Below are 26377 nucleotides of genomic sequence, written 5' to 3'. Positions count from 1 at the left end.
AAATTAAAAATTTCTATTTATCAAGGGATATTCTGAAGAAAATTAAAAGGCATGGGTAGAGGATTTCCCTGGAGGTCCACGGTTAAGACTCCAAGCTTCCACTGCAGGGGGCGTGGTTTTGATTCCTGGTTGGGGAACTAAGATTCCACATGCTGAGCAGCACAGCCAAAAAGCAAAATAAAAGGCAAGGTACAGACTAGGAGAAAATATTCATAACTCACATATCTGACAAAGGTCATTTATTCAGAATATGAAAAGAACTCCTTCAAATCAGTGATTAAAAGAAAACACAGGTAAAGCATTAGGATAAGATAAATCTATGTCATGTAGAGAGATAGACAGCAAATAAGCACAGGAAAAGATGTCAACATCATTAGCCATTAGGAAGACATGAATTAAAATACAATGAGCTTCTTCTTGAAGATCTATTCATTGTGAGTAGCTAAAATGATATAAGCTGACAACATCAAATGTTAGCAAAGACTTCAAGCATAGAGAACTCGCATATATTGCTGATGGGTTGGGAAAAAAGTTGGGCAGTTTGGCAGTTTTCTTACAAAGTTAAACAGACAGCTACCCTAAAACCAAGCAAGAGAGTTGAAAGCATGTCAAAAAAGGACTTGTAGGAATGTTAATACCATCTTTATTATAAGACTCCTAAATTAAAACCAATACAAATGACCATCATTAAGTTAATAAATATATAACAGTCATAGATCAAAAGAATGTATATGAATCTCAAAAACATGTTGAACAAGAGAAGTCAGATACATATAAACTGTATTCCACTCAAAACAAGTTCCGAAAGAGAGAAATGTAAGCTATGGTACCAAAACGGATTAGAACCCATTCAATGTACATAGTGTTCCATGGTCCCATTTTGAGGAGGGATGAATAGAGCAGAGATAGAGAGAAAGAAATTGTTGGGCAGAGGGAGGGCTCTTCCTTAGTGCCAAATGCCAGTCGATAAATCAACATTTTAACAACTACATGGCAAAAATTATTTTGAGCAATAATTATCTACGGATGCTAAATCCAAGAGGAAAAATGAATAAGGAGAAATGTATTTGTCTGTCTTAACATTTCTTGTTAGCTGTTTGCTAAACAGGCAACAACTGAGAGATGGGAAAATAATAACTATATATATTGACTAGCAATCAAAATTAATACTACCAGTGAGGGGTTGACAGATACAGTGTGTCTACAAAAGCAATATCCTGACAAGGACAGGATCTTGATCTCACATACTAATCCAGAAAGGACTAATCTAAATCCTGTCAAGAGAAAATACTTAAAGAAATTGAGACATTCTATAAAATAAACAGCCCTATATTCTTCAAAGGGGCTTCCCGGGTAGCACTAGTGGTAAAGAATCTGCCTGTCAATGCAGGAGATGTAACAGATGCCGGTTAGATCCCTGGGTCAGGAAGATTCCCTGGATGGCAACCCACTCCAGTATTCTTGCCTGGAGAATCCCATGGACAGAGGAGCCTGGCAGGCCACAGTCCACACTGTCACACAGAGTCAGACACGACTGAAGCAACTTAGCACACATATTCTTAAAAAAAAACCAAAACACTAGTGTCATGAAAGGCTGTGGAAATGCCCTACGTTAAAGGAAAGAGATATCACTAAATGCAAAAATTGATCTGGGACTGGATCTTGTGCTAAAAGTAAAAAAATGCTATGAGGATATTATTAGTACCAGTGACAACTGATGTGTAGATTAAGGGCTTCTCCAAATGGCTCAGCAGGTAAAGAATCTGCCTGCAATGCAGTGGACACAGGAAATGCAGGCTCAATCACTGGGTCAGGAAGATCCCCTGGAGGAGAGCATGGCAACTCATTTCAGTATTCTTGCCTGAAAAATCCAATGGACAGAGGAGACTGGCGGGCTACAGTCTAAAGGGTTGCAAAGAGTTAGACACGACTGAATGACTAAGCACACACACATGCATGCATACTTCCCCATGTAGATTAAAGAATTACATAGAAGTTAGATTTCCTGAATTTGATAAATGTACTGTGGCTATATTAGAGAATATCTGTGCTCTTAAAAAATATATACTACATTGAAATATTCCAGGTTAAAGGATCATGATATATGTAACCTACTCTAAAGTGATTCAGAAAAAAACAATAAACCATGTATGTAGAGAGAGAGGGGGAAGGAAGAGAGAACTAAAAAAGTAAAACTTACGTGCAAAATGTTTATAATTAAACTAGGTAAAAGGTATATGAAAGCTATTTCTATACTTTTCATAATAACTTTTCTATAAGTTAAAATTACTTCAAAATAAAAAGTTAAAAAAATTAAGACAGCATCAAGTAACTACGAAAAAGTACATTCTGGTGACAGAAAATAGATCAGTTCAGTTCAGTTCAGTTCAGTCGCTCAGTCGTGTCCGACTCTCTGCGACCCCATGAATTGCAGCACGCCAGGCCTCTCTGTCCATCACCAACTCCCGGAGTCTACCCAAACCCATGTTCATCGAGTCGGTGATGCCATCCAACCATCTCATCCTCTGTCGTCCCCTTCTCCTCCCGCCCCCAATCCTACCCAGCATTAGGGTCTTTTCCAATGAGTCAACCCTTCGCATGAGGTGGCCAAAGTATTGGAGCTTCAGCTTCAACATCAGACCATCCAATGAACACCCAGGATTGATCTCTTTTAGGATGGATTGATTGGATCTCCTTGCAGTCCAAGAAACTCTCAAAGGTCTTCTCCAACACCACAGTTCAAAAGCATCAATTCTGCGGCGCTCAGCTTTCTTCACCGTCCAACTTTCACATCCATACATGACCACTAGAAAAACCATAGTCTTGACTAGACGGACTTTTGTTGGCAAAGTAATGTCTCTGCTTTTAAACATGCTATCTAGGTTGGCCATAACCTTCCTTCCAAGGAGTAAGCGTCTTTTAATTTCATGGCTGCAGTCACCATCAGCAGTGATTCTGGAGCCCAAAAAAGTAAAGCCTGACACTGTTTCCACTGTTTCCCCATCTATTTCCCATGGAGTGATGGGACCAGATGCCATGATCTTAGTTTTCTGAACGTTGAGCTTTAAGCCAACTTTTTCACTTTCCTCTTTCACCTTCATCAAGAGGCTCTTTAGTTCTTCTTCACTTTCTGCCATAAGGGTGGTGTCATCCGCATATCTGAGGTTATTGATATATCTCCCGGCAATCTTGATTCCAGCTTGTGTTTCTTCCAGCCCAGCGTTTCTCATGATGTACTCTGCATATAAGTTAAATAAGCAGGGTGACAATATACAGCCTTGACGGACTCCTTTTCCTATTTGGAACCAGTCTGTTGTTCCATGTCCAGTTCTAACTGTTGCTTCCTGACCTGCATACAGGTTTCTCAAGAGACAGGTCACTGGTTATCTAACTCAGGGGGAAGGTGTTGACTAAAAAGCAGCCTATTCTGGAAGATGGAAGTATTTTATATGCTGACTGACATGCCTGAAAACACAGAGGTATACAGGCAGCAGAATCCACTGAACTGTATATTTGAAACCTGTTCATTTTATTAAATTTAATTATACCTAAATAATTTTAAAAGCCACTAAGGAGACGTAAGGCTTGGCATGGGGAGAAAATCAATGATCAAAACTTATAATCATCAGCCTACCTAAAAATGAATTAGATACTGCCCATGTGACCTGGAAAATGCTAAACCAAATTTTTAATTTTGTCAATTCTCCCTAAAAGAATTTACCCACTATTTAGGTTTCTTAAAATCCCCAGAAATTAAGATTACCTGACTATTAAAAAAAAATTTTCAATTAGCAAATACATTTGCGAAATAAGCTATCACGAATAACAATAACAACGAAAGGCAAAATGCGCCTCCAAAGGACTTCAGATAATGTAACTCTATTCTAGATATTTACAGAAATAAGAGATGGAATGAAAGAAATTGCCTACATGGCAAGAAAAGGGATACCAACAACATAACAGGCAGACAGAAACTGGATATACTATCTGACATTAGGAACAGAAAACAGAATGCTCCTATTCTTCAATTTCAAGAAAGGAAAGGACTGACTGTTCTTTGACATTAGTCAGCTAATCTCTATAAACTATACTTTGAAATTCAGCAAGTTCTTAAATAATCCTGCTTTTTAAAAGTCTACAGACTTCCCCCAAACCAGATACAATACCAACTTTTCACTTTGTTTAGAGAGCCAGTCTAAGAAGCACAAGAAGTCTAAGAAGTCTAAGTCTTCCTTGCTTAGCAAGTAATAAATTCAGCTTCCTTGTTTTAGACATACTGCATGGGTTTTGGTTACTGGTACTTTGAGTGGTATCTCTTCCTTAAAAGAATTCAATAGATTAACATAACAGTGAAACATAACAAAAGTTAACAAAACTATGGCTAAACAAAAATATCCAACTGAAGCAGAGAAATTTAAAGTAAGAAAATGCAAAAAATGCAATGAGAGATATGTGAGACACTGAGAAAAGGTCCAATGGATATAACTGGAGGCATGGAGAAGGAAATGGCAACCCACTCCAGTATTCTTGCCTGGAAAATCCCATGGACAGAGGACCCTGGTAGGCTACAGTCCATGGGGTCACAAAGAGTGGAACACGACTGAGCAACTTCACTTTCACTTTTCACTTTAAAGACATATTAAGAAGGAGCAAAAATAGTAGTTGAAGAGATAACAACTGAGAATTATGCAGAGCTAATGAATGACATCAGTCCACTGATTAAGAAGCATAAATGCAAAGAAAACCATACTTAGGCACATCATAGTCAAATTTTGGAGAGCTGAGCAAAGAAAAAACAAAAACAGCAAGGGGAGGAGAAAGACAACTTATAATAGCACCAAAAATATTAAATACCTAGGGGGAAAAGATAATTTATAGCAGCACCAAAAATATTAAATACCTAGGAATAAATTTAATGATATATGTGAAAAATTATATACTGAAAACTATAAAATTTTATCAAGGGAATTCCCTGACAGCCCAGTGGTTAGGACTCCATGTTCTCACTGCCATGAAGTTTGACCCATCACCTGGAAACTAAAATTCCAGAAGCCATGCATGGTGTAGCCAAAAAACAATAACACAACAACAAACAAAAGAACTCAAAATACTTTATTGAAACAGAAATTAAATAAGGGGAAGATGATATAATAATTGAGGTGAAAGTAAAAGTAGAACAACTAAAGAAATGGAAGAATAATTCACATTCATGCATTAAAATACTCTCTATTGTAAAGATATCAATTCTCCTCAAACTGACCTATATATGCAAAACAATCCCATTCACAATCCTAGCAACTTTTTTGTGAAAACTGAATAATGAGTTATAGAATTTAAGGGCAACGTAGAGAGTCAACAATAGAAAAAGCAATTTTGAAAAAAGAACAGGGTTAAAAAACTTATACTAAAATATCTGTTATAAAGTTATAGCAATTAAGAAGTATGGTCCTGTCACGAAGATTGGCAATCGTTCAAACAGAAAAAAGAATCTACACCTACACGGTCCCATATGGTAGCCACTAAACATATGTAGCTATTTCAATAAATTAAAATTAGTTAAAATAAAAAATTCAGTCATTTTGAGCACTTGCTACATTTCAACATCTCAGTGGCCAGCTACTAAATTGAACAGTACATATACTAACATTTCTATCATGGCAGAAAGTTCTATTCAACAGCACTTATAATAGAGAGATACACATAGAACTACTTGATTTATAACAAATGTGACACTCTAGTGCAGTGGGGGAAAGCTGGTCTTTTTAATAAATTGTGATGGTGCAATTTTATGTTCATATATAAAAATTAAATAAATAACCTATTAATCCACCATCACCTCTACCTTACCCCTAGGGTCCCCAACCTCTGGGATTTAATGCCTATATGATCTGATGTGGAGTTGATGTAATAATAATAGAAATAAAGTGCACAACAAATGCAGGGCTCTTGAATCATCCCAAAACCATTCCCTCCCCCTACCACCACGTTGTGTGGAAAAATTGTCCTCCATGACACTGGTCCCTAGTGCCAAAAAAGGTTGGGGCCACTGCCTTACACGATATATATAAAAATCAATTCCAAGTAGACTGCAGGGAATTCCCTGGCAGCCCAGTGATTGGGACTCTGAGCTTTCATTGCCAAGGGACTGGCTTCAATCCCTGGTCCAGGAACTAAGCTCCTGCAAGTAAAGCAGCCAAACAAACCAACAAAAAGACCAAGTAGATTGTCATTATAAATGTAAAAACATAAGACAAAGAAGTTTTTAGACGAAAACACAAGAAAGTATCTTCACAACCTTGTAGTAGGCAAAGATTTCTTAAATATGACACAAAAAGTGTGAGCCATAAAACACAATACCAGTAAAGAATATTTAACAGGAAATTAGATTTGAGAATGTCTGCTTATCAAGGCATCATTAAGAGAGTGTAAAGGCAAGTGATAGCCTGAGAAAAATCATTTGCAACACAGATACCTGAAAAAAGACTCATCCAGAATATAAATCTGGTAAGTCTCTACAAAATGGTAAGAAAAAGGAAAGCAGATAACCCAGTAGAAAAATGGATAAGACAGGAATAAGCACTTAACAGAAGAGGATATCCGAACGGCTAATCAGTTCAGTTCAGTTCAGTCGCTCAGTCGTGTCCGACTCTTTGCAACCCCATGAATCGCAGCATGCCAGGCCTCTCTGTCCATCACCAACTCCCGGAGTCTACCCAAACCCATGTTCATCGAGTCCAACCATCCAACCATCTCATCCTCTGTTGTCCCCTTCTCCTCTCGCCCCCAATCCTCCCCAGCATTACGGTCTTTTCCAATGAGTCAACCCTTCGCATGAGGTGGCCAAAGTATTGGAGTTTCAGCTTCAACATCAGACCGTCCAATGAACACCCAGGATTGATCTCTTTTAGGATGGATTGATTGGATCTCCTTGCAGTCCAAGGGACTCTCAAGAGTCTTCTCCAACACCACAGTTCAAAAGCATCAATTCTGCAGCGCTCAGCTTTCTTCACCATCCAACCCTCACATCCATAAATGACCACTGGAAAAACCATAGCCTTGACTAGACGGACTTTTGTTGGCAAAGTAATGTCTCTCCTTTCAAATATGCTATCTAGGTTGGCCATAAACTTCCTTCCAAGGAGTAAGCATCTTTTAATTTCATGGCTGCAGTCACCATCAGCAGTGATTCTGGAGCCCAAAAAAATAAACTCTGACACTGTTTCCACTGTTTCCCCATCTATTTCCCATGGAGTGATGGGACCAGATGCCATGATCTTAGTTTTCTGAACGTTGAGCTTTAAGCCAACTTTTTAACTCTCCTCCTTCACCTTCATCAAGAGGCTCTTTAGTTCTTCTTCACTTTCTACCATAAGGGTGGTGTCATCCACATATCTGAGGTTATTGATATTTCTCCTGGCAATCTTGATTCCAGCTTGTGTTTCTTCCAGCCCAGCGTTTCTCATGATGTACTCTGCATATAAGTTAAATAAGCAGGGTGACAATATACAGCCTTGACGGACTCCTTTTCCTATTTGGAACCAGTCTGTTGTTCCATGTCCACTTCTAACTGTTGCTTCCTGACCTGCATACAGGTTTCTCAAGAGACAGGTCAGATGGTCTGGTATTCCCATCTCTTTCAGAATTTTCCACAGTTTATTGTGATCCACACAGTCAAAGGCTTTGGCATAGTCCATAAAGCAGAAATAGATGTTTTTCTGGAACTCTCTTGCTTTTTCGATGACCCAGCGGATATTGGCAATTTGATCTCTGGTTCCTCTGCCTTTTCTAAAACCAGCTTGAACATCTGGAAGTTCATGGTTCATGTATTGCTGAAGCCTGGCTTGGAGAATTTTGAGCATTACTTTACTAGCATGTGAGATGAGTGCAATTGTGCAGTAGTTTGAGCATTCTTTGGCATTGCCTTTCTTTGGGATTGGAATGAAAACTGACCTTTTCCAGTCCCGTGGCCACTGCTGAATTTTCCAAATTTGCTGGCATATCGAGTGCAGCACTTTCACAGCATCATCTTTCAGGATTTGAAATAGCTCAACTGTAATTCCATCACCTCCACTAACTTTGTTCGTAGTGATGCTTTCTAAGGCCCACTTGACTTCACATTCCAGGATGTCTGGCTCTAGGTGAGTGATCACACCATCGTGATTATCTGGGTCATGAAGATCTTTTTTGTACAGTTCTTCTGTGTATTCTTGCCACCTCTTCTTATTATCTTCTGCTTCTGTTAGGTCCATACCATTTCTGTCCTTTATCGAGCCTATCTTTGCATGAAGTGTTCCTTTGGTATCTATAATTTTCTTGAAGAGATCTCTAGTCTTTCCCAATCTGTTGTTTTCCTCTATTTCTTTGCACTGATCGCTGAGGAAGGCTTTCTTTTTTTTTTTTATTATTTTTAATGAATTTATTTATTTTAGTTGGGGGCTAATTACTTTACAATATTGTAATAGTTTTGGCCATACATTGACATGAATCAGCCATGGGTTTACATGTGTTCCCCTTCCTGGACCCCCCACCCACCTCCCTCCCCATCCCATCCCTCTGGGTCATCCCATTGCCCCGGCCCTGAGCCTTTGTCTCATGCATCGAACATGGAATGGTGTTCTGTTTCACATATGATAATATACATGTTTCAATGCTATTCTCCCAGAACGTCCCACCCTCACCTTCTCCCTCAGAGTGCATAAAATTGTTCTATGCATCTGTGTTATTCTGTCTCGCATATAGGGTTATCGTTACCATCTTTCAAATTCCATATATATGCATTAGTATACTGTATTGTTGTTTTTCTGGCTTACTTCACTCTGTATAATGGGCTCCAGTTTCATCCATCTAAGTAGAAACGATTCAAATGTATTTTTTTAATGGCTGAGTAATATTCCATTGTGTATATGTACCACAGCTTCCTTATCCATTCGTCTGCTGATGGACATCTAGGTTGCTTCCATGTCCTGGCTATTGTAAACAGTGCTGCGATGAACATTGGGGTACACGTGTCTCTTTCAATTCTGGTTTCTTCGGTGTGTATGCCCAGCAGTGGGATTGCTGGATCATATGGCAGTTCTATTCCCAGTTTTTTAAGGAATCTCCACACTGTTCTCCAGAGTGGCTGTACTAGTTTGCATTCCCACCAACAGTGTAAGAGGGTTCCCTTTTCTCCACACCCTCTCCAGCATTTATTGCTTGTAGACTTTTGGATAGCAGCCATTCTGACTGGTGTGAAATGATACCTCATCGTGGTTTTGATTTGCATTTCTCTAATAATGAGCGATGTTGAGCATCTTTTCATGTGTTTGTTAGCCATCTGTATGTCTTCTTTGGAGAAATGTCTGTTTAGTTCTTTGGCCCATTTTTTGATTGGGTCGTTTATTTTTCTGGAATTCAGCTGCAGAAGTTGCTTGTATATTTTTGAGATTAATTGTTTGTCTGTTGCTTCGTTTGCTATTATTTTCTCCCATTCTGAAGGCTGTCTTTTCACCTTGCTTATAGTTTCCTTTGTTGTGCAAAAGCTTTTAATTTTAATTAGGTCCCATTTGTTTATTTTTGCTTTTATTTCCAATATTCTGGGAGGTGGGTCATGGAGGATCCTGCTGTGATTTATGTCAGAGAGTGTTTTGCCTATGTTTTCCTCTAGGAGTTTTATAGTTTCTGGTCTTACATTTAGATCTTTAATCCATTTTGAGTTTATTTTTGTGTATGGTGTTAGGAAGTGTTCTAGTTTCATTCTTTTACAAGTGGTTGACCAGTTTTCCCAGCACCACTTGTTAAAGAGATTGTCTTTTCTCCATTGTATATTCTTTCCTCCTTTGTCGAAGATAAGGTGTCCATAGGTGCGTGGGTTTATCTCTGGGCTTTCTATTTTGTTCCATTGATCTATATTTCTATCTTTGTGCCAGTACCATACTGTCTTGATGACTGTGGCTTTGTAGTAGAGCCTGAAGTCAGGCAGGTTGATTCCTCCAGTTCCATTCTTCTTCCTCAAGATTGCTTTGGCTATTCGAGGTTTCTTATATTTCCATACAAATTGTGAGATGATTTGTTCTAGTTCTGTGAAAAATACCATTGGTAGCTTGATAGGGATTGCATTGAATCTATAGATTGCTTTGGGTAGTATACTCATTTTCACTATATTAATTCTTCCAATCCATGAACACGGTATATTTCTCCATCTGTTTGTGTCCTCTTTGATTTCTTTCATCAGTGTTTTATAGTTTTCTATATATAAGTCTTTTGTTTCTTTAGGTAGATATATTCCTAAGTATTTTATTCTTTTTGTTGCAATGGTGAATGGTATTGTTTCCTTAATTTCTCTTTCTGTTTTCTCATTATTGGAGTATAGGAATGCAAGGGATTTCTGTGTGTTAATTTTATATCCTGCAACTTTACTATATTCATTAATTAACTCGAGTAATTTTCTAGTAGAGTCTTTAGGGTTTTCTATGTAGAGGATCATGTCATCTGCAAACAGTCAGAGTTTTACTTCTTCTTTTCCTATCTGTATTCCTTTTATTTCTTTTTCAGCTCTGATTGCTGTGGCCAAAACTTCCAAAACTATGTTGAATAGTAGTGGTGAAAGTGGGCATCCTTGCCTTGTTCCTGACTTTAGGGGAAATGCTTTCAATTTTTCACCATTGAGGATGATGTTTGCTGTGGGTTTGTCATATATAGCTTTTATTATGTTGAGATATGTTCCTTCTATTCCTGCTTTCTGGAGGGTTTTTATCATAAATGGATGCTGAATTTTGTCAAAGGCTTTTTCTGCATCTATTGAGATAACCATATGGTTTTTTTCTTTCAATTTGTTAATGTGGTGTATTACATTGATTGATTTGCGGATGTTAAAAAAACCTTGCATTCCTGGGATAAAGCCCACTTGGTCATGATGTATGATCTTTTTAATATGATGTTGGATTCTGTTTGCTAGAATTTTATTAAGGATTTTTGCATCTATGTTCATCAGTGATATTGGCCTGTAGTTTTCCTTTTTTGTGACATCTTTGTCTGGTTTTGGAATTAGGGTGATGGTGGCCTCATAGAATGAGTTTGGAAGTTTACCATCTTCTGCAATTTTCTGGAAGAGTTTGAGTAGGATAGGTGTTAGCGCTTCTCTAAATTTTTGGTAGAATTCCGCTGTGAAGCCGTCTGGTCCTGGGCTTTTGTTTGCTGGAAGATTTCTGATTACAGTTTCGATTTCCGTGCTTGTGATGGGTCTGTTAAGATCTTCTATTTCTTCCTGGTTCAGTTTTGGGAAGTTATACTTTTCTAAGAATTTGTCCATTTCTTCCAAGTTGTCCATTTTATTGGCATATAGCTGTTGGTAGTAGTCTCTTATGATCCTTTGTATTTCTGTGGAGTCTGTTGTGATCTCTCCATTTTCATTTCTAATTTTGTTGATCTGATTCTTCTCCTTTTGTTTCTTGATGAGTCTGGCTAATGGCTTGTCAATTTTGTTTATCTTCTCGAAAAACCAGCTTTTAGTTTTGTTGATTTTTGCTATGGTCTCTTTTGTTTCTTTTGCATTTATTTCTGCCCTAATTTTTAAGATTTCTTTCCTTCTACTGACCCTGGGGTTCTTCATTTCTTCCTTCTCTAGTTGCTTTAAGTGTAGAGTTAGTTGATTTATTTGATTTTTTTCTTGTTTCTTGAGGTACGCCTGTATTGCTATGAACCTTCCCCTTAGTATTGAACCTTCCCCTTAGTATGAGGAAGGCTTTCTTATCTCTCCTTGCTATTCTTTGGAACTCTGCATTCAGATGGGAATATCTTTTCCTTTTCTCCTTTGCTTTTCGCTTCTCTTCTCTTCCCAGCTATCTGTAAGGCCTCCTCAGACAGCCATTTTGCTTTTTTTTTGAACGGCTAATAAGCATATGAAAAGCTGTCAAGCTTTGTTTACCATCAGAAAAATGTATGTGAAAATTCAGTGGATATCACTATATTCCTATAAGAATACCTAAAATGAAATTACAGATAAGCAAAACGAGGTATTGGTGGTACAAATGGAACTCTTACACACTGGGGACACAAGTATAAATAGGTAAAACCACTTTGAAAAATGTATGGCCAAGTTATGGGTTGAACTGTAACCCCAAAATTCATATGTTGAAGTCTTAGCACCCAGTCCCCCAAAATGTGATCTGATTTGGAAACAGAGTCACTGCCTATGTAATCCGGTCATTAAGGTGGGCCTGAATCCAATTATGACTGATGTCTTTATAAGATGGGAAATTTTTGACACAAATAGAAGAAAGATGATGTGAAAAGACATTGGAAGAAGGTATCCAACAAAAAGCCAAGAGACACCTGGAACAGATCCTCCTCTCACAGTTCTGAGAAGCAATCAACTCTGCCAACATCTTGATTTTGGAATTCTAGACTCAAGAACTGTGAAAATAGTAAGTTTCACTTGTTAAACCATCCCCCAACCCCCAGTCAATACTTCATTTTGATAGTACTGACAGATTAACACAGGTGGCATCTACTTAGTGGAATATATACATAATTATAATGCAATGATTCCTCTTCTTGATATATGCACAATAAAAATGTGTATATATTTTTATCAAAAGGATAGTCTAAGAATGTTCACAGCACTGTTACCTTTAAAAGCCTCAAACTAGAAACAACCCAAGTGCTCATCAACAGTTCAATGAATAAATAAATTATGGTATATTTACCCAATGGCATTTTATATAACAATGGGAATGAACCAATTACAACTACATGCCAACAATACTGAAGGATCTTGCAGCAACGGTGAATGAGAAAAGTCAGACACAAAAGAGTACAAATGGATGATTCAGTCCAGTTCGGCTCAGTTGCTCAGTCGTGTCCAACTCTGCGACCCCACTGACTGCAGCACTCCAGGCCTCCCTGTCCATAGCCAACTCCCGGAGTTTACCCAAACTCATGTCCATTGGATGATTACAATAATACAGTTGAACATGTAAAAGTAATGTGTGGCATAATAAGTCAGGATGGTGATTACATGTGGAAAGGAGGGATTGGGAGAGGGCAAAAGGAAGGTTTCTGGGATGCGGGTAATGTTCTACTTTGTGATTTTGGTGAATGGCTATCTTCAAGTTCTATGTTTATGATCAGCACATGCTTTTCCATATACTTTATTCATCATTTAAAAAGTTCTTTAAAAACTGAATATGTGAGTAAATAGATCAGAACAGCTCAATCATATATATATGAGAGATTTTTAAAAACAACCATAATGCAACACAGATAATGAGACATTAATGGAAGCATAGGATAAAGAGAAAAGGTCAAATATAAGTCTAACTGGAGTAGCAGAAGAAGATAATGAAGAGAATGGGTGAGAATCGATATTTGAAGACTGAAAATTTCCCAGAATCAACATGACACAAATCCCACATTAAAAATGTATAATACCAACCAGGATAAATAAAAAGCAGATCACATAGAATAAATTATAGTGCAACTGCAGTACTCCAAAGACAAAGAGAAAATCTTAAAATCAGATACAGATAAAAGATAGATGATTTATAAAGGCATGAAAAATAGATCAATTTCTGTTTTTTGGAAAATTCTCATGTAAAAGCCAAAAAGAGTAACATGATGAACACACTATAATACCATTCAAATGCTCACAGTGTTAATATTTTGGCTGACCCCTCAAAGTTTCTCTAAACAAATACATGTCTTTTCCTTTTGGGAAAATGTAGAAAATAGGCTTTAGACAGCAGGATTCTTTATCCCCAAATTCTTTATCATGCATTTCCCAAAACAAAAACATTATTCTGTTCAACTATAACACCATCACTGTATCTATAATTTGATAACATCACTCTAATAGAGTCCAGTTGAAGTTTTCCCAGTTAAACCAAAAACGTCCTCTAAAGCTTTTCTTTCTATTTATTCAGGATCTAGCTATTATCTCATAATCCAGTAAAAAATAAATAAATAAATAAAATCAATGGGAAGAATACATATACACAAAAAAATTTTTTCATTGTTGTTCAGTCGCTCAGTCACATCTGACTCTTTGCTACTGAACAACAATGAAAAAATTATACACACACACACACACTTTACAGATTTATCATTTTACCATGTCTCGAAAAAAGTACTTACCTGCCATCTCTTCTCAGGGCAAAAGTGATGCCATCTTTCTGGAAAGGAAGCAGCTTTGCTCTTAGTTTGTCAGGCAAAAAATCCAGCTGTTTGTAAGATTCACTTGTCGAAGAAGAAATTTGATGTATAAGAGACTTTTTTATGTTATGACCTCTGGACATGATGACCCTAAAAACAAACAAACAAAAAATCACAAGAGGGAGGGGTGAAGGAAATAGATATTATTAAGTGTATTAGAAAATTAAAGATAAATAATAATATTAAAGTACATATTAGTAGTCTTGATATACCAGATATAAACTGGTTAAATCATGTTCTCAGAATAAGCAATTAAGAAAATTCAAAGCACTGAATCCAAAAGCAATTACTTGTTGCACTGTCTAGGGACCAGCATTTTCTATTTCATTTGTACTTCTATTAACAGTTAAGCCATAATGTAGCAATAACCCCTGTTTTAAGCAATAAATGTATTACTGAAAAGTTATAAATCAACTAGATTTATAAATGAAATATATTATTTTTTAAATAAGGAATGAATTTGTTACAGAAAGATGAAATTCCTTTTATAGTTGATCCTTTTATAGATACTCATCTTCACATTATTTACCAGATTTTCTAAGAATGAAGTCAAATTAAATTTTATCATGTATTTAATTTATTTATTTATTTGGGCCTACCATGTGGCTTGTGGCATATTGGTTCCCTGATGGGATGAAACTTGGGCCCTCAGCAGTCAAAGTGGAGAGTCCTAACCACTGGACCCCCAGGGAATTTCCTAAATTGCACTTTAAAAATGATAAGATACAAAGACACTAACTCCAAATTTATAATTACTTAAGTAGCTCAATATTATTAAATGAGATTGATTTTTAAATATTAAAATGAATTCTTTAACCACTTGAATCTACAGTATAAACACAGCCTGAATAGCACCTTTCTCATCAGTCGGTTTCCACAGATATAGTTTTAATTTTCTAACATAAAAATTTCACGTATCTTCAAATTCTTAGAACTCTGCAAGAAAAAATCCTATTAAATCACTGAACTACAAAGCTTCTTTAATATGACACTTCATATATAGATTACAACTTTTATCTATTTATAACCTCATTTCATTTTAAAAACAACTTTGCTTTAATTATCAATTACCTGCAGACTTATAAAACTTTAACCTCCCACTCCCCTAAAAAAGTAATTAATCTCTGTGTATAATGTTTAAGAATATCAAGAATTTGACAAATATATATTATTAACAAATAGGTACAACATGCCACAATCTAGAGAAGCAAGGATCACACCCCCACAGAGCTTACATACTTGAGGGGTAGACCGAAAATAAACAAATAAACAAGGAGATTAATTACAGTATATAGTACAGTATATAGTACAAGTTTATAGTACAGTATATAGTACAGTATATAGTACAAGTTTTTCCAGTGGTCATGTATGGATGTGAGAGTTGGACGGTGAAGAAAGCTGAGCGCCGAAGAATTGATGCTTTTGAACTGTGGTGTTGGAGAAGACTCTTGAGAGTTTCTTGGACTGCAAGGAGATCCAATCAATCCATCCTAAAAGAGATCAATCCTGGGTGTTCATTGGAAGGTCTGATGTTGAAGCTGAAGCTCCAATACTTTGGCCACCTCATGCGAAGGGTTGACTCATTGGAAAAGACCCTAATGCTGGGTAGGATTGGGGGCGGGAGGAGAAGGGGACGACAGAGGATGAGATGGTTGGATGGCATCACCGACTCGATGAACATGGGTTTGGGTAGACTCCGGGAGTTGGTGATGGACAGAGAGGCCTGGCGTGCTGCAATTCATGGGGTCGCAGAGAGTCGGACACGACTGAGCGACTGAACTGAACTGATAGTACAAGTATTATGAAGGAACTTAAGAGGGTAATAGCTACTTTAGGCAAGCTGACCAGGAAAGTCCACTGTTAGGTGATGCCTGCTCTACAGTCTAAAGGATGTGAAAGAACTAGTCAGGTTCAAAGTTGATAGAAGAGCACTCCAGGTGAACAAAGTAAGTGAAACGACCCTAATTTGAGAAAGGGCTTAGTGATTTCTAGAAACAGAAAGCAGGCCAAAGAGGTTAAACCAAGGGACAGAACGACATGAGATGAAGCTACTAAGATGAGCAAATGTCAAATCACAGAAGGATGTCATAAAGACTTTGGATTCCACTTTAAGAATGAAGGTAGGTCAATGGAGATGTGTTGCCAAATACACTATTAGGCAGATATAGCTATTTAAATGTAATTAAAATAAAAAATTAAGTTCCTCAGCTCCATCCACCATGTTTCAATTCTCAACAGCCACATATGGCTAGTGGCTATCATATTGAATGCTTCACATATACAGAACACTTCATTGTTCACTGAAAGTTGTACTGGATAGCAATCACTGGAAAGTTTTATGCAGGGCAGGAACACAATCTGACTTATAGTTCAAAAACTACTAGATGAGGCTAAAGCTGTCAATAGAAAGGCAGGGAGAAATGTTCTTATAGGACTTGGCCAGTCCACAAAGCCCATACTGCTCCAATGGTGACTGAATTTAGAAGTGATTTATAACTCAGACCTGTTCTCAGAAGCAACACTGAGTCAGTATCCCCAGTACCTTGTCAGCAATAATAACAAAACTCTGAATAAAGAATAGAAAAATGGCTCAAAAGGGGGTAAGCATGAAACTCTTTATCATGCTGCAAAGCACATGGCAAAAATCATCTTAACACTGGAACTATAGAGGTTTAGGAAATCTCTCAGAGGTCAAGCTAATAGGACTTGCTGATGGAGTACATGGGGAGAATGAGGGAAATGTGAAATCAAGATGTACGTTTAGTGTGATGGAGTTGTACAATTTACTGAGAGGCTGCACAAGTTACTTAAAGGCCAATGAACAAATGGATTGGGAAGGAAAAAAAATCAACAGATCGTTTAGGAATATATACAGTTAGAGATGACCACAAGATATGAAGTGGATATGTCAAACAGACTTGAAAATACATCAGTCTGGAACTCTAGGGAAAGAACAAGGGTGGATATGTATTGGGAGTCAATTTGGGATAGTAAACCCATATCATTTTTTGCAGCCACCCAACATCTGGGACCCCTGCTATATTTAGAAATTTCCTTACATTACATATATGAGTGGGAGTCAGGTATTACCTTCCAAAAATAAAGCTGAAAATAACAGATTCTTGCTCTCCCAGCTTGCCTTACACCTATAGATTTTGCTAATCAGATATACCCGTTTCAGTCTTTAACCTAGAAAGCAAAAATTCAAAAGCATTGGGATTAAGTGAAATTTACTCTGGTAAGGGTAGTAGCAGCAGAAAGAGTCATGTCCACTTTCCAGAAGGAATAGGGGCTTAGAAACCTTTCAGGGTAAGTGGCATAAGGGATATTATGTTTTAGTGACGGACACTGGCAAGAAGCTAAGAAAAATATACAAAAATCATTTTACTACCTATTATCTTTGGTTTTTAATATTGTAAAAAAATTTAACAAATACTCCAAGAAAAAAAAATACCACTATGTTGAGGTCACATTGAAACTTTTATGAGGACTGAATCAGGCACTATTATTAGTAAAAATAAACAATGAAACTAAAATAATCTTAATAAAAAACTTTTAATAGAGTAACAAGAGAAAAAATAATTATTTAATATGAAGATGGAAGAACTCTGAAACAATACAGAAATGTTTAGAAAAAATTAAACTAAAATTATGAGCTAGCTCACTGATAATTCAAATAGGTACCTGAATGCATAAAGAACTTAAAAAGGTAGTGGTACAATATAATTAATAAAAAAAGGAATGTTTTACTTAATACTCAAAAGGAAAACACTTCTAGAAAGCCCTTTCCCATTTATACTATCTTTCTAAAAGAAGTACTTACACTTCTTGGTTGTAAAACTTACTATGAACCCACATAATGAAGTCAGTGTAGTACTAGCATATCGACAGACAGATCAATGGATTAGAATTCAGAGTCCATAAACAAACACTTAAGAGTCAGCTGATTTTTGACAAGGGTATCAAAATAATTCAAGAGAAAATGAATAATCTTTTCAAGAAATAGTGCTGAGACAACTAGATGTTCATATTCACATGTAAGAGTGAAACCAGACTCCTAACTCACACCGTACACAAAATAAATAAAAAAGATCAAGGGCTAAAACTAAAAAACTGTTAAAAGAAAGCATAAGAATAAATCTTGGTGACCATGAGTTATTCAGTGGTTTCTTAGATACAATGCCAAAAACAAAAGCAACAAAAGAATAGATAAAATGGATTTCACCAAAATTTAAAACTTTGATGTTGCAAATAATACCATCCAGAAAGTGAGGGCAATCCACAAAAAGGGAGAAACGATCTGCAAACTATATCTAACAAGGGACTTAAATCTAGAATATACAAAGAACAATTATAACTCAATGAAAAAAAAAGACAACCCAATTTTAAATGGGCAAAAGATATGAATAGACATTTCTCTAAAGAAGATACGTAAATGGCCAATAAGCACACAGAACAATGTTCAACATCATGAATATTAAGAAAATGGCAAATTAGAACCACAGCAAAACATCACTTTATACTTATTAGGATGCCTAACGTAAAAAAGATAGATGACAAGAAGTTTGGCAAAGCGTGGAGAAAATTAGAACCCTCAAACACTGATTGTGGAAATGTATACAAATGTAATCATTGTGAAAATCAATATAGCAGTTCATCAAATGTTAAACGTAATTACTATAAAACCTGCAAATTCTACCTCTAGGTATACACCCAAGATAAATGAAAATATACATCTACATAAAAACTCACATACAAACTTTCATAGCAGCATTATTGATGATAGTTAAAAAACAGACATAACCTAAATGTTTATCAATTGATGAACTGATAAAGAAAATATAGTCAATTCATATAGTGGAATATTATTTGACAGTAAAAAATGAATAAAATATTAATATGTGCTACAACATGGGATGAATCTTGAAAACATGCTAAGTGACAAAAGCCAGTCACAAAGAACCACATATTGTGTGATTCCATTTTTATGAAAAATCTAGAAGAAGCAAATCCATAGAGACAGAAAGTAAATGAATGGTTGCCTAGGGCAGGAGTCAGGGGAATGGGGGGAGGGTAGGAATACAGGGGAGGAGAATAAAGAGCAACACCAAATGATTACTGTGTTTCTTTTCAGAGTGAAGAAACTGTTAAAAAATTAGATCATGATAATGGTTCTACAACTCTGAATATATCAAAACCCACAGAATTGTAAAATGAATGAATTTTGATTTTATTTTTGGGTGAATTTTATGTCAATTAGGCTGTTAAAAAAAAAAAACATTGTAAAAACCTCAATCAATGAAATTTTCAAGAATAACAAAATAAAGAAGAAAATTTATATGGTAATCTTAATGGTACAGGGAGAGAAGCATTTGATAAAATTAAAGATCTGTTCAGAGTAAAAGCTCCCTGACATAGGAAAAACAGAAGACACTTCATATGATGAAAAGATTTTACCAAAAACCTTCAGTGAACATCTTAAGGTAAAATGTTGACAGCTTTCCTTGAAAGGTCAGAAAATTCACAAAAATGCTTACTATCTCATTTTATTTAACAATGGAAATCAATTGAATAAAGCAAAAGAAAAGGAGAAAAAAAATTTTTAATTCATACATGACATAGGATTATGTACAAAGAATAAAATAATCTACTAGGAAATTTATAAGCAAATTTAGTAAGGTTGAAGAATACATGACCAATATACAGAATCCATTATGTTCCTCTACATAGGCAAAAATGAGAAAATAAGATGTTAAAATTGATACCATTCTTAAAAACATCAAGAAATTCAAAGATCAGAAATAAATCTAAGAAAAGGATGCACAAGTCCTGTATATGGAAACTATAAAAGATTTCTTGAAAAGAAGGTATAAAACAAAGAATTGATAACCCTGTTACTAAATTGGAACTGATAAAAGTATCAACAAACTCTTGAGATAATGCCTATATGCCACTGAAACAACACGAACACCAGTGAAAATAGGCCCTGTTTTTAATTCTGAAGGTGGTGAAAGAACTAATATTTCTGGAGTGTCTGTTTTGTGCAAGAAATTGAACATATGCTATCTCATGTAATTCTGCTAAGAACCCTATGAAATAAGTACAGCTCAGTTGGTAAAGAATCTGCCTGCAATGCAGGAGACCCCGGTTCAATACCTGGGTCGGGAAGATCTGCTGGAGAATGGATAGGCTACCCAGTTCAGTATTCTTGGGCTTCCCTTGAGGCTCAGCTGGTAAAGAATCCACCTGCAATGTTTGAGACCTGGGCTCGATCCCTGGGTTGGGAAGATCCCCTGGAGAAGGGAAAGGCGACCCACTCCAGTATACTGGCCTGGAGAATTCCATGGACTGTATAGTCCATGGGGTCACCAAGAGTCGGATTTGACTGAGTGACTTTCACTTTCATATTCACTAATGAGTAAACTATAACATGGTGGATAAGAAAGCCAGGATTCAAATACAAGTTTCAGTTCAGTTCAGTTGCTCAGTTGTGTCCAACTCTTTGTGACCCCGTGGACAGAAGCACACCAGGCTTCCCTGTCTATAATTAACCCCTGGAGCTTGCTCAAACTCATGTCCATTAAGTCGGTGATGCCATCCAACCATCTCATCCTCTGTCGTCCCCTTCTCCTCCCGCCCCCAATCCTACCCAGCATCAGGGTCTTTTCCAATGAGTCAGCTCTTCGCATCAGGTAGCCAAAGTATTGGAGTTTCAGCTTCAGCATCAGTCCTTCCAATGAATATTCAGGGTTGATTTCCTTTAGGATGGACTGGTTGGAACTCCTTGCAGTCCAAGATACTCTCAAGAGTCTTCTCCAACACCACAGTTCAAAAGCATCAATTCTTTGGCACTCAGCCTTCTTTATGGTCCAACTCTCACATCCATACATGACTACTGGAAAAACCATAGCTTCGGCTAGACGGACCTTTGTCGGCAAAGTAATATCTCTGCTTTTTAATATGCTGTCTAGGTTTGTCATGGCTTTTCTTCCAAGGAGCAAGCATCTTTTAATTTCGTGGCTTCAGTCACTATCTGCAGTGATTTTGGAGCTCAAGAAAATAAAGTCTGTCACTGTTTCCATTGTTTTACCATCTATTTGCCATGAAGTGATGGGACTGGATGTTTGTATGGCTACAAAGTCTGAAATGAAGCAAAGCCTCATCCAAAGATTTAAAACACAAACAAAATCAATCTATCAAATAAGCAATTCCTGTCTTGATGTATGCTTCTATGGAGTATACACACAGTCACTTAGAAAAATACTGATAATCTGATAATTTCTTTAATAACTACACATGTAACCTTCATATGATTCAGCAACTGTACTCCTGGGCATTTACCCATGAGGAAAAATGTCAAAACTTACGTCTACACAAAACTTAGGGCTACACCTAAATGTGAATGTTTACAGTAGCTTTATTCATTCTAGTCAAAACCTCAAACCAACCTAACTGGAATGGACCATTCTACGAGGCAAATGGTTAAACAAACTGGTACACACATATCATGGAATACTAGTCAGCAAAAAAAAAAAAGGCACAACTGACATACACAACAATATGGATAAATCTCCAGAGAATTGTGCTGCTGAAAAAGGCAATCTCAAAACGTTACATTTGTTTGACTCCATTTATGCAACATTCTTCAAATGACAAAACTGTAGAAATGGATAAGAGATTAGTAGTTGCCAAGGGTTAAGGTGGGGAAAAGAAAGAACAGATTGTGACTCTAGAAAGGCAACATGAGGGACCCCTATGAGATGGAAATGTTCTCCATCTTGATGGTGTCAATATCCTGGTGGTGATACTGTGTTACAGTTTTCAAAGATATTACCATTGCAGGAAACTGGGTAAAGGGTACACAGGATTGTACCTGCATTATTTTTTAGCAATATTTCTCACAACAGCTATGAATTTACAATGACTTCAAAATTAAAACTTCAGTTTTAAAAGTTGGAAAAGCAAACACACTGGCTTAACATGTAACAATGTTAATCTGAAAGTTTGGGATAATGAGGACCAAAAAGATAAAACAGGATCATGTAGCTAGTGGCAGAGGTAATATATCTGGGTCTTTACTCTCTTTTCAACACAAGAATGCTCCATCTCTGCCTCAGGGCTAAATCCCAGTGAAAATATCTATTTTAAATAGAACATTTGCTCTGTAAAGAATTACAATTAAAAAATATTCACTTAATGAATTTCATTTTTTTCATGTATTCAACAAAAAAAATACTTGCATGTTTATGTGGAGCAGACATTGCAGAAGGCTCTGGATATATAATAACATAGAACACACAATTTTCAAGAAACACTATAGGGAATGTACCAAGCAGATGTCAGTGGAACATATAAGAGGGACAGTGTTCAGATTTGGGGTTTTGGAAGGCTTCTTAACAGATATACACATCAAGACTGAGATCTGAAGAACAAATAGACAATAACCAGGTAAGTTTATACAAAGGACTCCCCTGGTTCATTGGCTAAGACTCCATGCTTCCAATTCAGGGGACCCAGGTTTGGTCCCTGGTCAGAGAATTAGATCTCTCATGCCACAACTAAGACCTGGCGCAGTCAAACAAGTAAATAAATAAAAATAAATATATATTTTTTAAAGTATAAAGGAAATGAATTGGAAGTAAAAGGAAGAGAGCATGAAGGAATTCTCAGTCTCCATCTCACTATCAGTAAATCATTCCCTCTTCATTAAATCACTTTTTTTTTTCATTTAGATTCTGGAACACTACACCCTCATGGATTTTATCATGCATCATTCCTTCTTGGTCTAAACTTTTCACTTTTCCTCATCTCCCTGTCCTCTTAGAGAGTACCAGGGCTCGGGTTTTAGCATCCTCTGTTCTATCCTTTAGAGATCTCATTAGTTTCATGGCTTTAAATACTACCTCTATGCTGATGACTCCCATACGCATATGTGAAGATCAGACCTCTTCTTAACTTCAGATTTGTTTGCATATTTAACCAGACATATCTACCTAGCAGTCTAACAGACATCTCAAACTTACTGTGACCAAAATGAACTCTAGATTTTTCTCTCAAACCATACTCCATCAAGGGTCTTCCCCATCCCATCTTGCCAGTTACTCACACCAATTCCTTGACTTCACACTTTGCCTCACAGTGCACATCCAATCCACCACCATCTCCTGTTGGCTCTATGTTCAAAACATTTTCAGAATCCCACCATTTCCTACCACTTCCACATCTACTCGCATGATCTGAGCCACCATCATGTTCCCTCTAAGCCTGAATTCTTGCAACAGCCTGATACTCCAGATGCCATTGTGCTCCTTACATTCTCCTCTCAATTCAGCAGTCAGTGAAATACTTTTACAAAGTAAATCTGATCACATTACTTCTCAGAACTCCTTGGTGGCTCCTGATTTTACCTGGATAAAATCTGTTAATGGTTTAGCAGCCCTTCTACACTCTGCACCGTTCTCCTGTTACCTCCCCACCTCACTTTTTCCTATCAAACTTATGTTCTTACATGTTCCTGCTTTGGACTCCATACCAGCTGGGCCATCTGCCTATACCACTCTCCTCATCCCCATTCCCCACTGCTTCCTCTTTGCATGGCTACTTCCCTTGTTTCCTTCTAGCCTTTCCTAAAATGCCATTCTCTCAGTGAACACTTAACTTGACCACCTTATTTAAAACTACAATGTTTGTCCTTGCTTAGGAGAAGGCAATGGCACCCCACTCCAGTACTCTTGCCTGGAAAATCCCATGGACGGAGGAGCCTGGTAGGCTGCAGTCCATGGGGTCGCTAAGAGTCGGACACGACTGAGCAACTTCACTTTCACTTTTCCCTTTCATGCACTGGAGAAGGAAATGGCAACCCACTCCAGTATTCTTGCCTGGAGAATCCCAGGGACCGCGGAGCCTGGTGGCTGCCGTCTATGGGGTCGCACAGAGTCGGACATGACTGAAGCGACTTAGCAGCAGCAGCAGGCAGCACATACACTAAAATTAGAACAATACAGAGAACATTAACATGGCTCCTACACAAGGATGACACACAAATTCCTAAAGTGTTACATATTTTTGAGAGAGAATTTTTAAGTAAATATGACAAAACATTAACAATATATGATTCTGGGTCAACAGCATATTTGTACCATTCTTGTGACTATATGGAAAACTCAGCAGTGGCCACAGGACCGGAAAAGGTCAGTTTTCATTCCAATGCCAAAGAATGGCAATGCCAAAGGATGCTCAAACTATCGCACAGTTGCACTCATCTCACACGCTAGTAAAGTAGTACTTAAAATTCTCCAAGCCAGGCTTCAGCAATATGTGAACCGTGAACTTCCAGATGTTCAAGCTGGATTTAGAAAAGGCAGAGGAACCAGAGATCAAACTGCCAACATCTGATGGATCATCGAAAAAGCAAGAGAATACCAGAAAAACATCTATTTCTGCTTTATTGACTGTGCCAAAGCCTTTGACTGTGTGGATCACAATAAACTGTGGAAAATTCTGAAAGAGATGGGCATACCAGACCACCTGACCTGCCTCTTGAGAAACATGTATGCAGGTCAGGAAGCAACAGTTAGAACTAGACATGGAACAACACACTGGTTCCAAATAGGAAAAGGAGTCCGTCAAGGCTGTATATTGTCACCCTGCTTATTTAACTTCTATGCAGAGTACATCATGAGAAACTCTGGCCTGGAGGAAGCACAAACTGGAATCAAGATTACTGGAAGAAATATCAATAACCTCAGATATGCAGATGATACCACCCTTATGGCAGAAAGTGAAGAAGAGCTAAAGAGCCTCTTGACGAAAGTGAAAGAGGAGAGTGAAAAAGTTGGCTTAAAGCTCAACATTCAGAAAACTAAGAGCATGGCATCTGGTCCCATCACTAAATGGCAGATAGATGGGGAAACAGTGGAAACAGTGGCTGACTTTATTTTTCTGGGCTCCAAAATCACTGCTGATGGTGATTGCAGCCATGAAATTAAAAGACACTTATTCCTTGGAAAGAAAGTTATGACCAACCTAGACAGCATATTAAAAAGCAGAGACATTACTTTGCCAACAAAGGTCTGTCTAGTCAAGGCTATGGTTTTTCCAGTGGTTATGTATGGATGTGACAGCTGGACTATAAAGAAAGCTGAGCGCAGAAGAATTGATGTTTTTGAACTGTGGTGTTGGAGAAGACTCTTGAGAGTCCCTTGGACTGCAAGGAGATCCAACCAGTCCATCCTAAAGGAAATCAGTCCTGGGTGTTCACTGGAAGGACTGATGTTGAAGCTGAAACTCCAATACTTTGGCACCTGATGTGAAGAGCTGACTCACTGGAAAAGACCCTGATGCTGGGAAAGATTGAGGGCAGGAGGAGAAGGGGACAACGGAGGATGAGATGGCTGGATGACATCACCAACTTGATGGACATGGGTTCGGGTAAACTCCGGGAGTTGGTGATGGACAGGGAGGCCTGGCCTGCTGCGGTTCATGGGGTCACAAAGAGTCAGACACGACTGAGCGACTGAACGGAACTGAACTGAGACTATATATCTTAAATTTTTCAGAATAAAATTTTTTAAAACAAAAAAATTGAACTCCCTTGTATCTCTTACTTGCTCTACTTTTTCTTTCTTGATACCACTCATCAACTTGTAAAACACTATATAATTTACATACTTACTATGGGTTTTGTTTTTTTCTGTCTCTTTCCACTAGGCTATAAACTCTCCAAAAGGGCATAGATTTTTGTCTGTTTTGTTTCTGGTGTATTCCATGCACCTACACCAGTGCCCAGCACTATGCACTCGATCTTATTTGTTGTATTAAAACTTCAGGAGTTTCCCTGGTGGCTTAGTGGTAAAGAATCCGCCAGCCAATGCAGAGGAAATGAGTTTGATCCCTGATCTGGGAAGATCCCACATACCTTAGAGCCACTAAGTCCATGTGCCACAACTAATAAGCCTGTGCTCTAGCACTCAGAAGCCACAACCACTGAATCCTGCTCTCCTTAAAAGCCCATGCTCTGCAACAAGAAGTCACTGCACTGAGAAGCCCGCACACCGCAACTAGAGAGTAGTCCCCTGTTTGCCACAACTAGAAAAGCCCTAGCAGCAACAAAACCACTGCAGCACAGCCAAAAATGAATAAATATTTAAAGAAAAAACAAAACTTCAAAGGACAGGGACCATAATTA

The 26377-nt window shown here is 37.5% G+C and overlaps 1 protein-coding gene and 1 non-coding gene across 23 annotated transcripts in view; one reads left to right on the top strand and one right to left on the bottom strand.

Annotated features, from left to right (window-relative positions):
* ZRANB3 (zinc finger RANBP2-type containing 3) overlaps positions 1-26377 on the bottom strand; it is a 270266-nt gene that overhangs the window by 231557 nt on the left and 12332 nt on the right. For 9 of the 22 annotated variants that reach the window (XM_081579182.1, XM_081579184.1, XM_081579200.1 and 6 more), the window contains exon 2: positions 14113-14280. In XM_081579182.1, coding sequence (XP_081435308.1) covers positions 14113-14273 — 161 coding nt within the window. In that variant the 5' untranslated portion in view covers positions 14274-14280. Of the gene's footprint in view, positions 1-14089; positions 14281-17280; positions 17380-26377 lie in introns of those variants that run through there. The other 13 variants (XM_081579194.1, XM_081579193.1, XM_081579196.1 and 10 more) reach the window with 3 other exon arrangements.
* On the top strand, positions 24153-24257 carry LOC145543910 (U6 spliceosomal RNA). Its single transcript, XR_014081155.1, has one exon. It is a non-coding gene; the product is annotated as a U6 spliceosomal RNA (small nuclear RNA).

This window comes from Giraffa tippelskirchi, chromosome 3 (genome assembly GCF_054371585.1).
Source record: "Giraffa tippelskirchi isolate mGirTip1 chromosome 3, T2T-mGirTip1v1.2.pri, whole genome shotgun sequence".
Lineage (NCBI taxonomy): Eukaryota > Metazoa > Chordata > Mammalia > Artiodactyla > Giraffidae > Giraffa > Giraffa tippelskirchi.
Note: the sequence above shows the minus strand (reverse complement) of the source record. Positions and strands in the feature narration are given on the sequence as shown.